The sequence below is a fragment of the Alexandromys fortis genome, unplaced genomic scaffold (assembly GCF_014885135.2).
Source record: "Alexandromys fortis isolate MF-2015 unplaced genomic scaffold, M_Fortis_MF-2015_v1.1 scaffold_150, whole genome shotgun sequence".
NCBI lineage: Eukaryota > Metazoa > Chordata > Mammalia > Rodentia > Cricetidae > Alexandromys > Alexandromys fortis.
This window is the reverse complement of record NW_026068027.1, coordinates 3197052-3211961: the sequence shown is the minus strand read 5'-3', so window position 1 is coordinate 3211961 and position 14910 is coordinate 3197052. Positions and strand designations below refer to the sequence as shown.

The 14910-nt window shown below is 49.0% G+C and overlaps 1 protein-coding gene across 2 annotated transcripts in view; it reads right to left on the bottom strand.

Moving 5' to 3' along the window:
• Iqsec3 (IQ motif and Sec7 domain ArfGEF 3) overlaps positions 1–14910 on the bottom strand; it is a 100003-nt gene that overhangs the window by 19818 nt on the left and 65275 nt on the right. For both annotated transcript variants that reach the window (XM_050164093.1, XM_050164094.1), the window contains one exon: positions 13292–13453. In XM_050164093.1, coding sequence (XP_050020050.1) covers positions 13292–13453 — 162 coding nt within the window. The remainder of the gene's footprint in view (positions 1–13291; positions 13454–14910) is intronic.

Genomic DNA, 14910 nt, shown 5'->3' with positions numbered 1-14910 from the left:
GAAGGTAAAAGAAAGAGCTGAGACATGGGGAAGCCCTCACTCTCCCATAATAGAGAGTCACTTCTCATATAGCTGTGGGCAAGCCAAGGCCAACTCCTAGGACCTGCCCCACCCTCCTCTCAAGCCTGATACTCCCTAAGCTGGGCACAGAAGCAGGGTGAGCTCACAGCCCACTTGTGATATGTCCCCAACAGTGTCAGATAAGGATGTAGCTCTCTGGCTGGTTTGGAATCCATCTCCCTGTGACCGAGCCATTATTTGCTTTTCTGGTGAGGTCTATGTCCTCCCGGGGATCTGAACAGGGGGCAGACTGTGCTGTCTCCCTGCTTTGTGCTCCGGTAGACAGTCATTTCAGGATTGTCACCTGTGACCCTAACGACATGGGTTCTTCAGTATAGATTTCCGCTGGCATCTCTGCACCCTTAACCTTCCTCGTTTTCTTTCTCCATACTTCTATTCTGTAGCATCTGTATCCTACTTGGTCACCCGGAATCCCTAAAGGGAGCAGACTGTTGACTAGTTTACCAAATCTTCCTGCTGCTGGGACCCAGAGCAGGTACCCTCCCCTCTCAGCACTGTGCCCCGACAATCTTTTTGGGTCTTCTCATCTCCCAGTTTTACACACAGCATCTCTTGGGGCCCCCTGGCTGCTTGCCTTGTGCTGCCACAACTAGGAGAGCAGATTTTCCCAGTTCTGGGGATCCTCTTTCTTCTGGGGATCCCCTGTGTGCGTATACAGCCCCAGGACTCCCAGCATCAGGCAGGAGGCTCCCTCTGGACCCTGCGTACTGCGGATTACTTTAGGGCTTGTTACATGTCCAGTGTGAGACATTTCCCACAATCCCATGTGCCTGAGTACCTGGATCCCACCTGGGGGCGCTGTTTTAGAGCAGGCTTCTGGTTCCCTTGCTACTTCCCGACCTCCCAAGAAGTGAGGAGCTGTTATCTCACACTCCTGCTGCGCAGATGGACCTGCCCCCAGTCCCTGTGCTTTCCCAGCTTTGATGGGCTGCACCCCAGAAACCAGAAACTAAAGTAAACTTCTGTCCCTTAAGTTACTTCTGTCAAGTGAGGATAAGAGCAACTCATCATGTCTCACTTAGTATGTAACAAGCCTATGGTCTGGATTTTAGGAGCTATTAACTGCTATCTGCTACGTTTGTAACGTGTTCCTAGAAGAGACTGGCCCTGAGTGGGATTGCGCAGACCTCACTCCCGGAACACCTCCCAGACAGGCCTGGCCGCCTTCCCCACCTCCCATGTCCCCTGTTTCTCAGTGATTAGTGCTAAAGTAGTTCTCCCTGACGGATTTTACCTCCTCCAGATCCACAGTGGGGGTCTGGGAAGTCTTGGAGGAGATTTGGACACATTTTTATACAGGCAGTAACCATGGCTATGCAAGGAGCCTCTTGATTGTCAAAGGTGTCAGGGAAGATGGCTGATTTTTTTCTGGGTCAGAGTCCACCTGGTGTATACCCCACAGGAGGGTTTACATCCCCAGCTTCTTCTTTTCCCCATTATAGGCCTTCTCAGAGCTCCAGCAGTGACTGGCTGGTTGGTTTGCTTTCAACACATGTGCTAAATGGCTCCTGAGTTCAATGCTGGGCAAGGACCTGTTGCAAGTGGCTAGCAACACAAACAGCCTCTGTTTTGAAATGAGATGCTGGCTAGTTTTATGTCAACTTGATATAAGATGAGGGACAGTCATTTGGAAGGAGGGAACCTCAACTGAGAAAATGCCCCCACCAGATTAGCCTGTGGGCAAGTCTGGAATGCATATTTTTTGATTGATGCTTAATTTTGGAAAGACAAGCTCACCATGGGAGGTGTCATCTTTGGACTGGTGGCTATAAGGTAGCAGACTGAGCAAGCTACAAGGAGCAAAGTCAATAAGCATCACTCCTCCCTGGCCTCTGCATCAGCTCTTGCCTCCAGGCTCCTGCCCTGTTTGAGTTCCTGCCCTGGTTTTTCTCAGTGATGGACCGTAATGAGGAACTGGAAGCAGAAATAAACCCTTTCCTTCACACCGTTTCTTTTTTGGCTATGTTTTTTTATCACAGCAATAGAAATCCTAACAGCGACAGGGAGCCGTGCTCTGAAAGCAGAGTGAGACCTTTTCTTTATAGTGGGATGTTGTGGCAAACACTTATAATCCCAGGACTTGGGAGGCTGGGGCAGGAGGATCACATGGTCAGGGCAGCTTGGACCTTCCAGCCTCTGAAATTCTTTATATTCATTACAGGTTCTATGTGGAGAAAGCATACTCCACACAAAGGCAAAGAAGATGCATTTTATATTGCTGTGCCCATAAAGAACTCTTAGGGGACTTGCAATTTCAGCTGAGAGCTGAAAAATGAATTGCATCGTTGAGAAGTAGGTAGGCTAAGGAGGCTGATGTATATACCAAGGTCCGGGGATGGACAAGAATTCCAAGGATCTGGACAAGGTTGGTGAGTCTGCAATACAGACAGGAAGAGAGCCTGGAGAAAACAGAGGCCTGGGGCAGATAGGACCTTGACCTGCCAGAGATCAGAGATTTGCCAGTCTTGAGGATTCTAGAGTTTATCCTGAACTCAGCAAGAAACAACAGCAAGGTAGACGCAGTGGAGTGAGATGATCCAGTTTCCTTGAAGATTATTATGGTTTCTGGGGAGAAGAAATGAAAGGGAGGGAGCCCAGTCAAGATGCTATTGCAGGGGTCCAAGCCCGATGTGTTGGGGCTGCATCAGGGTCGAAGCAGAGGAGGGTGAATGCAGGGTGCAGGGTCTGGGATACAGTTCAGAGGAATCTGGAACAGAAGGACGGAGGGAGAATGGGAACTGTGGAGAGGAGTGGTCTATGATGAGTCCCATAGCTCATTGTGAACCTGGGCCAGTCCTTAAGTGAGCATGAGGCTAGATGAGGCCTCAGCTTGGCCCGCTAAGTGTGAAAGGTTGTGTCGAGTTGCTATTTCTCCTTTACTAACTTATACCTGCCCCCTAGAACCAGGAGCAGAACCCACAGCCTTACACACACTGGGTAACAACTCTAGCCCACAGACCCATAAACCATTATTAAGACCCAGTGTGCGTCTCTTTTAGTTTACAAATGAAAGCCTTGTCTTGATGCCTCCCTGCTCTTCGGTCTCTCCCTTTGTCTCTGCTTTTGTTTGGAGCCAAACTCCAAGAAGACGTCCCTGTTGTTGCCATCTTGCTTCCTCACGTCTCTCAGGCTCCAGTCCAGCGTATGTTCTCCGAACTCTCTCGTCAAGGCCACCACTGGTCACCGTGTCACCAAGTTCAATGGACTCTAGTTGTCATCCCAACAGGGATGGGGAGCACTGCTTCTCTCTGGGGTGACCCCCTTCTCTTTCTAGGTGCTCTTCTTCTACTTGACCTCTGACGTAGAGATGGCTCCCAGGCCTTCCTCCCTGGCTTAAAACCCTTCCTTAGGTGGCCTCACTGATTCCAGTGGCTCTAATTGCTACTGTAGCTGAGCGTTTGCCAAGGTTGTCTCTCTCCCCGAGTCCCCTTATTGTTGGGTCTCTGTGGCTTATTGCCAATGTTTATAAAAAGCCAATGATAGCTTTTTACAGTGGAGTGAGCAAGAGCATCTCCATTGCTTCCATGTTCCATGGGAGCAATGAGTGGCACACTTTTTTTTTTTTTTAATATAGTTGAGTCATTTGAGGTCTGAACATCCTTACTGGGTGACATTCATGAGAATGTAGGATGTGTTCACTTCTCTTGCATAGATACCGGGTTATGAGTCTTTTGTTTTACCTGACATTTAACAATTTGACTTGCTTAAGTGAATATTTGACAATGTCTAGTTCGATCAGTTCTGCGGATGAGACATCCTTAGGTGTAGCATATGTCTCCGTTTTAAACTGAAAATATATATATACATGTATCAGGAATTACCTACTCCAGTGCAATGAGCTCAGGACACAGCACAGTTAGTTATGTGCAAGGATGAGTGTCCTTAATCCTCACCCCCTCAGGAGGTCACTCACGGTGGGTGACACAGCTCTATGCTCCCCTCCCACACTTGCCACAGGCTCGGGGATCCACCTACTTACTTCCCTCCCTGATGCAGCCAGGATTTGGCTATAGGCTTGGTCCTTTCATATCCTCTGCCTTCAAATCATCTTTAAGAACCATCCTTCCAGGATGCTTGCCTGGTCTTCACTGGCTCTTCTGCTTGCTTTTCTTCGGAGCCTTTCACATCCCCATGTGAAGATCAAGTTCCCAGCAAAGCTAGCAGGCCCTTAGCACCCTCTGCTCCCCTGTTTCTTCTGGGCTTCCCTCCTGAAGTCTTCCCTTCATGCCATCTAATCCCAACTTTAAACATCTGCTGGTCTCCCCAGCTTCCATGGTTTTCTGGTTTCTGGGCCTGGCTTCTGTCTACTTTAAAAATTCTTTGCATGGTCAGAACGTGTTGTTTTTCCGGTCTGCTTTGGGATAGGTAAGCTGGTCTCACCTTTGCTTCCCTAGGGTGTGCATGAACCAAGTAACTGTTTCAGGAAGAGTGAAAGAATGAGAGATTGCTTGAATGAACCAGGACTCTGCTCTTGAAGGTCAGCTGGAAAAGAAGCTCAAGAGCCCTTGGACATTCTACCCAGGGACCTAGGATCACTTAGTTTCCTTTGCCAAGATGATCTGGAACTGACCCCAGACCTCTGCCAGGGAGATGTTTTGGAGGACCGCAGACACTGGGCTCGAAGCAGCATGGGTCACACAAACTTCTTGCTTCCCCCAGCCACAGAAGGAAGGGAGTGCATGATGAGAGCCAGGGTGTGCGGACATGTGTGGCTTTCAGGAGAGTCTGTCTGAACCTGCCTAATGAATCAGCCAGTGAATCAGGGGTGAGGGTGGGAAGAGAGGGTTTGCTTAGGCCATCTCCTTTCCTACAGGTCTCGAGGGGGTAGGGTGGGGTGGGCGTGAACCTCAGGAGGACCACATCTGTGTGAACAGGTACGCTCTTGCATCAGCCTGCTTCTTCACACTGATCTGCTCACCCAATCAATTTGTGTTGTGGGAAATGAAGCATCCTATACAACTCTGATCAAAATGAATTGCGTCATCTCGGGATCTTTTTTTTTTCTTCTTCTTCTTTTTTCTTTTTAAAGGAGAGCAAGACAGTGTCTGGCAGACAAAGAAACTGGTTGGGAGCTGAAAATAGGTAATAGCAACAGCAGGGATTTTTTAATTGGCCAGAAGAGATGGTAAAGATTGTCAGAGCAGCCCAGCTGCGGCCTGGGAAGAAGCAAGTAGCTGCGCTTCAGGGGACAGGGCCACGGGATGCAGGAACCCTGCTTTTATTCTGCAGCACTTGGCTTGCACAATTTAATTAAAAATATTCTCATCCGCTGCAGGGTTATTTTTTTTTCTACTCAGAACTCATAATTTGCTCTATAAAGGTTAAGGCCTTTTAGGAAAGTAAATGGGGTCAAGGAAACAGAGCGAGAGGATGCTGACTCAGTGGGACCTTCTGGTGTCCCTGAGATGGCACTGGGACACAAAGGTCTTCTCTGAGGCCACTCCAAAGGGATGCCTGCCAGACGCAGCCCGAGGACTCAGGAATCAAGTACTCAGTTGTAACTACCCAGACCAATGAGAAATCATCGCGGATGCCAGGACAGATTTCTCTCTTCCTGGACTTGATGGCCTCTTGGTGAGCAGGGGTTACAAAACCCAAAAAACATCTCAGAATCCACTGGTGCTCTTACTGACCCTGGATTACTGGGACCCACCCCTGAGGTTTCATTCAGTGGTCCTGGAGCAGTGACAGAGTCAGCATCAACCAGAGTGCTTCTGGGTGATGCTGATGTTGCCAGTCAGGGCACCACACTTTGAGAGGCAAGACTGTGTGCTGTAACAATGTCGGGCATGGGAAGGGAGCCTTGTTTCTGCTATGCAGCAGTCTGGCTCAAGTCACTAGGCCCCTGTATGCCTCTCTTCCCTCCTCTACAGAACAAACATATGTCTGTCATGTCTTCTGGGTAGAGCTGGTATGAGTCTTAAGAAGACGATGTAGGCAAAGGTCCTGGTGTAGCAGGACTTAGTAAGTAGTAGCTTTCAGTGTTTCTGGAGATCAAGCCCATGTTGACATGCCAGGAAAATGAGTGGATTCCAAGTCCCTCTTAGCGGAGGTGTTGAGAATACCGCTTCCTACAGCAGCAGCTGACTGCCCGAATGTCAGCTATCTGCAAGTGCTTTAACACGCACACCAAACAGAAACTGGATCTAGTGCAGACCTCTTGAGACTTTGGAATTGTATTTTCTGCCCTGCTCTTTCCCAGATGAGAGGATCAGAGCCCAGGAAATCAAGTGAGTAGAGGGGATGGAGTTGTACCTGATTCTGCTCAACTTCCCTGCCACCTGCCAGTGGACAAGCCATTTCTTGTCTCTGGATCCCTGTTCTACCTAGGCAAGGTGAGGACTGTGTTATAGCTGACTGCCCACAGGGCTTTCCAGGGCTGCAATTCAGAAGCAGAAACGGACGAGAACCCTGAATGCAGCAGACCACACTTCTTGCAGGGTTGGGCATAGACATTGGTGTGTTGTGGGATTATAGGCTCATTCTACCCCGCTGCAGGTCTCAACCATCTATGAGCTTTGTGGCTGAGGGGAAGTTCCCTAACCTCTCTGTTCCTTGGTTCCTGCATTATTAGAAATAAATACTCCCACAGCTGTTGCTGAGATGGAACAAGGCTTTGCATGGGAGATTCCTGGAGTCACGTCCACCCGCAGGCACACCCTGAATGCCAGAAAAAGTGGGTGATCTTTATCAGGCTTCATAGCCACTATTCTAGGGCTCCTCGGGCCATGATGATCCCTTGGAAGTCCCTCCTAGAAGTCTCCTGGTAGATAGGCTGGTTGGAGTTATGTAGGGCATGAGAATGACCCCTCCAATTTAGGGCCCTGAGAGATCGGGAGGGGGCGGGAGTTAGAAATATCCATTTGTGTAAATTCCCAATGTGTATAGCAGAGGGAGCCTCAAGCCCGAGATCTTCACCCTGTCTTTGGGGACCCCAAAGTCTCTAGTTCAGGGAGTAAGGGACTCCTCAGCTTTCATGACCATTTACTCTTTGAGAGCATTTGTATCCACATCAGGGATAGGGTGGGATGCCTAGAGAGGTGAAAGGTCAAATCTGAAAAGATACCACTGCTTTGTTTTTTTATCTCACGGTGCCAGGACTTGAAACTGGGACTTTATACACGTTAAGTGCCTTATCATTAGGTTATGTATTATCCCCAGACAACATCCCTTTGCGCCTCTGGTTGCTAGCAGAGGACTTTTCAAAGCTGTGGAAATAGCACTGAGTCTTCCTACATGGTTCTTTCTCTCCCTTCCTCTAGACCCTGGAAGGGTCTCCCAGGGCCCCAGCCTCACCTTCCTCTCCTCAAGGGAATTCCTCAGGCATGACGTCTGCTCTGAAATTACACACAGTGCAGCGGGCAAGATGTTCTCAAAAGATTTTTTGCTAGCCAGAAAGGAAGGCCACAGCCTTCCAAACTGTCACGTATGACAGACAATCTGTCTTCATTTCATAATATCCCGGGAAGAACAAGTCTGTTACACTCTGGCCAACACATGCTGGTGGGAATGGAGTCATGAAAACCTGACTCCAACATCAAATGCTAATTAACGTGTCCTGGAACTTCACAAAGGAACGAGAAAACTAGGAGAAGGAAGGAACATGCTGGAAAGTTCCTGCTGGCAGCTTACTCCTAAAGCTGCCCTTCAGATTGAAATGATAGACATGGGTGTCCTCCCTGTGCCTTTGATTCACGTAGGAAAGAATCATCCACGCTAGAAGAGAGACCGCTCACAGCCAGTGCAGAACGTTCTCTCATCCGCCGGCCTTCAAACCCGCTGGAGCGAACACTTTAGGAAGGAAATAGAGCAGAGCTGAATTCCCGGCCATGTGAAAACCGTGGGTGGGTGTGGGCAGGGGAGGCGTGCAGCTAGCCCTAAAAGATCTACACCCTGCCTGGCTCCTCTGTATACCTGAGCTTGCAAGGTGTCTCTTCTCTACATTCAGAAAGGATGTCTTCAGGATACAGGGTATTTCCCCCTAGAAGGAGCCACTCCCTCCCTGGCAAATCCTAGCAAGCAGACACCAAATCTGGTGAGCAGACATCAAACCAGAACAGGAACAGTCAAGCTTTCCTGCAGTGAAAAAGCAACAGAGAGGTTCTGTTGCCTCTCGGTTTTAGGTAGGAGACATAAAAATGGAAAGAGCCACCATTTACAGAAACTTCCTGAGTCTCAGGCAGTTCAACTTGTCAACTTTTGTTTCAAAAAGGTTATTTGTGTGTGTGTGTGGGGGGGGGGGGTGTCACAAGCCTTTAATCCCAGCATTCAGAAGGCAGAAGCAGGTGGATCTCTGTGAGTTCAAGGCCAGCCTGGTCTACAGAGTGAATTCCAGGACAATCAGGGTTACACAGGGAAACCCTGTTTCAAAAAATGTAATTCAGTAGATATTATGACTTTTACATAACAAGATGGACATCAGAAACAAATAGCAACATCCTAAAGTGGACTTGGCCCTTTGATACTTTTAATTTTTATTTGATTATAAGCCTAGTAGAAGTTATTCTATATATTGTTACTTTTTATAAAAGGTTACTTTTCTTGCACTGTTACCAAATACCTGATAACAATCAGTTTAAGGTAGGAAGAATTTAATTTGGCTTGCAGTTGGAGGGAACATAGTCCACTATGATAAGGAGTGGTAGTGGGCAGGCTGGTGGTAATGGGAGCACCAGGCATCTTATCCACACCTTACTGGATCAGGAAACAGAGATCTTGGGCTAGAATAAAGACCCGGTTATAACCAACTAGTTCTGCCCTTACGGCTCTGTGTCTTCCAGCTAGGCTCCATGCCCAAAAGATTTTACAAAATAGCACCATGAGATAGGAATCATGTGCTTAAACATGTAAGCCTGCAGAAGACATTTCACATCTAGACCATCACGCCTCACCTCTAGCCTCCATTAGGTGCCCCCCCCTTTTTTTTAAAATATTTATTTATTATGCCTGCAGGCCAGAAGAGGGCGCCAGACCTCATTACAGATGGTTGTGAGCCACCATGTGGTTGCTGGGAATTGAACTCAGGACTTTTGGAAGAGCAGCCAGTGCTCTTAACCACTGAGCCATCTCTGCAGCCCCTAGGTGCCCTTTTGAAATGCCAAATGTATTCAGTATAACCCTTACAGTCACCATAGTCTCACAGTTCCAACGAAATCCCAAATTCCACAATCTCTTCTGAGATTCAAGACAGTCTCTTATTTGTGGACCCCTGTAAAACCCAAAGACAAGCTTTATATTTCTGACATTAAATGGTACTGAGTAAACATGCCAGTTTCAAAAGGGAGCATAGGAGTACGACAAGGAAGGACTGGGGCAAAGCAAGACTGAAGCGCAACAAGGTAAATCCAAACCCTTGTACCTTCCCGCCTCACATCCAGGGCTCATGGTGACATCACGACAGTGTCTGTTGTGTTTGCAGTGACATCATAAGAATGTCATACTCTAATGCTATATGGCCTTGAATCAGAATCCATTATTTCTGAATCTAGTCTCACTCAAAACTTTAGAATCTGTGTAGAATGTTTTGACAGAATGTAACAAGAATGGCTTCTAGTCTGTTCCTAACAGAGTCCGTGGTCACTTCTACAGTCCTGGGGTCTGGACCTTTGTTGTCTGCAGGCTTACATGTTTTGTTTTTCCAAACTCTTGCCGTAACAGTTCACATGGCTCTCCTTATAGCCTTCTAAGACTTCTCTAGCCTACACTCCAAACTCATCCATAGTCTTTCTTTAACTAGGTCTTAAGGCCCAAGGTCTGTCTTATCAGAGCAATGGCCCCACTTCTCAATATTAATTTTCTGTATTAGCTATCTTCCTCATTGCTATAATCAAACACCCAATGGGAAACAACCTAAATGAGAATGGATTTGTTCTAGCTCATGGTTTGAGGGGATGCAGTTCAGCATGGCTGGGGAAGCTTGGTCAGGAAGATTGAAGGTGGTGGGAGTGCTGGGGAATCTGCTCACATTTCAGCAGATCAGAAGGCAGAGACTGGATCAGAACTAAGTGGGTTTTATAATCATCTACCCTACCCACTCTGGCCTTGTATCTGTCAACCGGACAGATAACAGAAGGTTCTACAGCCTTCTAAACCACCACCAGCTGGAGATCAGGCAGATGAGCATATGACACTTGACATCCAAACCACAACACATTCCTTTCTGCAATGTGTCTTCCGTGAAAATGAGACCAGTTCACAGAGACAGCTGTCAGCCACCAGGAACTCCAAGTGCCACACTTTGGAATCAGGACACTTGACAGTACAATCAGACCTGGGTAAGCATTAGAGGCAGCTTCTGCTCTGGTTCCCCAGCCTTTTGCTCTTTCCTCATAGGTCTGAATGTTGTCTCTAAAATAATTTCCCTCTGAGAGTCATTCCACCCCCGTCTTCCCTACTGCGGCTGCTTCTCGGGAACTCTCTGGCTTGGCTTGTCTCAGTCTCTGAGGGCATGGAGGGGGATTTATGTCCTTTTGTTTGGCAGACAGCTATAAACATGGATATGACTTGCTGAATGCACACAGGTGGGGGTAGGGGAGCCATAGAGTACCCCAATAGAGCCTTCCCAGCCCGCGTAAAGCAGCACTGGACAGCTGTTACTGCCTGTGCTCTGTCCAGTGGAAGTAAGGAGGAGGTGGCACTTTATTTAATGTTCCTGGGTGGGTGGCTGGGGTGGCAGGGAGAGAGAGACCAATGCTCCCAGAGTCCTGGCTCTCTTCTCCATGTGCTCCTGGCTTTTTTTGCAGGAAGGAACAACTCTGTCTCAGGCACAAACTAGGGGTTTATGAACTTGGTTCATAGGATTCTGTTCTGTGGGGCTGAGTCAGTCCAGGGGGGCTGAGTGTGTCTGAGTTCAGATCCTGAGGTTCTGGGCTGCAGAATAAAGTGTGGGACATAAGATATCTGTGGGGGTAGCATCACGCCTGTGCTCCATACTCCACTCTTCCCCCGACACCCAGGATGCCAGCGGGAAAGCCTCCGTCTTCCTATCACCTTTTTACATTCTTCTCTCATCCCTCCCCACCAACGTCCAGGTGTGTAAGTTCCCTGACAAATACAGAATCCCAGTCCAGGTCCACTCTTGACACAGAAGACTCACTCAGTGTTTGTTGAATGAATAACCGTGGTCATTTCATTCCTCCCTGAAGCCCCAGCACTGCCCTCAAGCCCAAAGGCAACTCTGAGACTCTCTGGCAGGATGACAAAGCATGCCCTCCCCCTTAAGGCAGATGATTCTCTGTCCTAAACCAGTCGCCAACCAGTAAGTGCACCAAGGAATGGGAAAGATGACAGAGGTCACAGAACTCAGAGGTGCTTGTGAGATCATGCAGCCCAGATCTCTCATCTTACAGATGAGAAAATAAGACTTAAACCCTCAACTTTCCCATACTACCAGCACCCAGGAGAAGAGCCAGTTAATTCTTAAAATCTACCCATCAGCCACCTCTCACCAGAAATGCTAGCTGATGTGGGTCCAGCTCAAGCCTGGGTTCTTCAGTTGCCAGATTAATCCCTGGCCCGGTCTTCCGCAGCACAGGCTGCAGCAGCAGGCCCAGGTCTGAAACTCTTATCTCCCAGTGACTCATCCACCCCTACCACACCAGGTCACCTGGGAAGAGTGACAGTCAGTGTGACCTGGATTGTTCAGCACAAAACCCGCGTCCTGGATGCTCCAGATCAAATGTGGGCTTGGTACTAGAATGCTGGCCCAGTCGCATGGGGATGGGGGTGGCAGAAGAAGACAGACAAAGCCCATAAGGGAAACAGGGTCACTTTTGTCTCCCCAGCGGAGAGAGACAAATCACCTGGGAGTGAGAGCCAGCTGGACAGAAGGAAGTTAGTGGAAAGGAATGAGAAAGTTAGTGGAAGGAGAGGAAAAGACAGAAGGCCAAAGATGGGACATGGCAGAACACGTGGTCTTTCCCCTCCCCCTCAGTTGCATGGCATGTTCTGGGTACCTGTATCATTTCCTGGGCATCATTTCAGGACACACCACCTAACAGGGCTGCCAGGACAGGGAAAGGGGAGCTGAAGGGAGGAGAAGGAAAGAGAGCGAATGGGAATTGCGGGAGCCGATTAGCTCTCACTATTCTTTTAGGTGTGCAAGCTCAGGCCTCAGCCCCACAGTCTCCAGAGAGGCAAGGGTAGGGCATTAGTTCTGCATAGCCAATGCTGCTCAGGGATGCCCGAGAGCCTTCGGACAGGGCTCAGTTCTTGCTGCCCTATCTGTGTTGAGATGACACTCCCCCATCCCCCATCAGTGACTTCAGAGTGTGCAAGGCTATAAGTTCTCCCAGACCACGAGGTGTGCCAGGATGCCCAGTCTCATTCTCAGGGAGCAACTGGTCCATCTGCCATAGCAAACCCTACCCTATCACAGGATGTGACACAGAGCTGTGCTATGTCAACTTTGCAAGAGTGCCAGGACTGCTCCGTGACCAGAGGTCAGCTCTTCAATTATCCATCCAGCACTGGTCACAAACAGTCACAGTGACCCTCCACTCCTCGGCCCCTTGTCCCTCTCTCTGTAGCTCTTTCCGGAGCAGGAACAAGGATGACAGGCTTTCCCAGGGGCCTAGAGTAGAATTTATGGACCCTCTTTACCTTTCCCAGGGGAGAGGAGGCCCCAAGTTTCTGTGGTTCTTAGCCAGAGAAGTGCCACCCCTGTCCTCTGGAGATGCAGTTTCTGAGTAGTGCAAAGCCCAGCATAGTTAAGGCGGTCCCTGGAGCCCTCACCCTAGCCGTTTACTGCAGTTATGGTATATTCGTTGGTATATGGTAATTTCGTTGGTTAATTCATGTTTATGGACTCAGTATTTCCGTGTTTAATAACACTCATTTCAGCCTTGTTTTCTCCATGTTTTGCCTCTACTAATATGAAAATGAGCCCTGGCACGGGAATGTTCTGGGCTTCTGGGACAGGTGCTGAGAGAAGGTCGGCTAAGGGGCCATTCCCCCAGAAGTGGGCCTGAGCAGCACAATTCATTAATTATTATTTATATCCCCTCCCCACTGTTTCTCATGCCCAAGGGTGTCCCTGGAGTGTCCAAAGGCTCCAGGCGCATCCTACCACCAAATGAAGGACTGGATCTATAGCCACTCGGTTGACTATAGGAAGCTGGAGCAAGGATTCCCACCTCGGAAGAAACCATGAGACTCCTTGGGTCCAGGGGTATGAAAGGAGGGAGAGTGGGGGTGTGTCGTGGGCACTCACTCCAGCACGTCGCGGTTGAACTGTCTCTTGCTATTGCCCAGGAACTCTCCTATCATCTGGCGGCTCAGGCCTTTCCGCTGGAGGAGGAAGTGGGCCACGCCGATGGGGGTGTCAGGGATGAAGCCACGTGAGATCAGGAACTGGATGCCCTTGTCCGGGTTTCTGTAGAGAAGTTGGAGTGGGGAGGAGAGAGGAAGCCAAGGCTTTTTAAGGCTGCTGTCCTGACTCCTTTCACCCTGGGGAATCTACTTCCCAGGGATCACTAGGGCTCCCCATGGGAGCAACAGTCACCTCAACATCACACGGGGGTGGGATGGGGAACGGGGACAGGAATAGGGCTTGAAGGGAGAAGAGGTCTGACTCAACAAGAATCCATAGCAAGTAGCGAGGCTCCCTTCTCTGTCCCTTCCCTAAGGCTCTGGACAGTCCCTAGAGCCCCTAGGGGGTGCAGGAGGTGCTTCCTCCAGTCTGCACCTCAGCTGCTCCTGGAGCTGGATCTCACTGGATCTGAGGAGATAAATGAGCCCTAGAAACCTTTTCTCAAATGCTTGACATTTTCAGGACATCAAGCCTGTGGCTGCTTTCCTAGCAATTCATTTGTATTGTGTTTTGCAAAGGTACCAGCCCATATACAGGAGGAGGGGATGGAACTGGCTCTTCACTAAGGATGGACTGGGAATCACTGTCTTGAAGGATGAGAGTTTCTGATTTCATGTGCATCAGGTGACAGCCTGACCTACAAAAGAATGGACGACTCTGGCTACGCCCAGGTTTACCTCTAGCTAGAGGTTGAGCAGTGTGCAACCTCCCTCCCTCTTGTGAGCCTGGTTGCTAGTCTGTAAAACCGGAGGATGTTCTCTGTCTCTAGATGCTGCTGGGAGGATTGCAGGTGAGCTAGGAATGGCTGGACATGAGCATCTTGAGGCCAGGGGCCGTTTTACTCATCTATCCAGTACAGGCCTGGCATGCAATCAATGATAGTTGTATGACTAAATGAGGGCAGGAAATGATTCCTGCCCCGGGGCAGAGCTAGGAGGGAATGGATGAGGAGGGTAAGTAGTGTCGCGTGGACTTTCTGTCTCACAGGGAGGGAGAGAGGGGTCTGTTTCCTCTGTGTCACCTGCAGCGTGTGTTCTTGTTGCATGGAGTCCTGTTTGGGTCTCTGAGTTACGGTAGTCATTAATTTCCCTCTTTCCATTCCTCAATCTCTTTCCTATCTCACTTGGTTCTCGTCCTTCCTGTCTTTCTTTCCTCTTAGCTACTCCTCTATCTCATTAAAAATATTTAAAAATAAAATTTTAGTGTGGGAGAGGGAATGCCTTCACAGGGGGTCAGAGGACGGCTCCCGGGAGACACCTTTCTCCTTCCACCTTTGTGGTTGTTCTGGGAGGCAGAGCTCAGGTTGCCAGGCTTGCACAGCAACCACCTTTACCTGAGCCTTCTCAGCAGGGACTCTACCTCATTTTCACACTGTCTCCCCCTCTCCGCCACTTCCTCATTTTGGGACCCCAGTGTAATAACACTGTTTTCCTAACTTCATTTTCATCTTCAACGATTCCTGCGTGTGCTCAACCTGTATTTTCCCATTTTCCAAACCATCTCTTCATCTTAAAAAACAA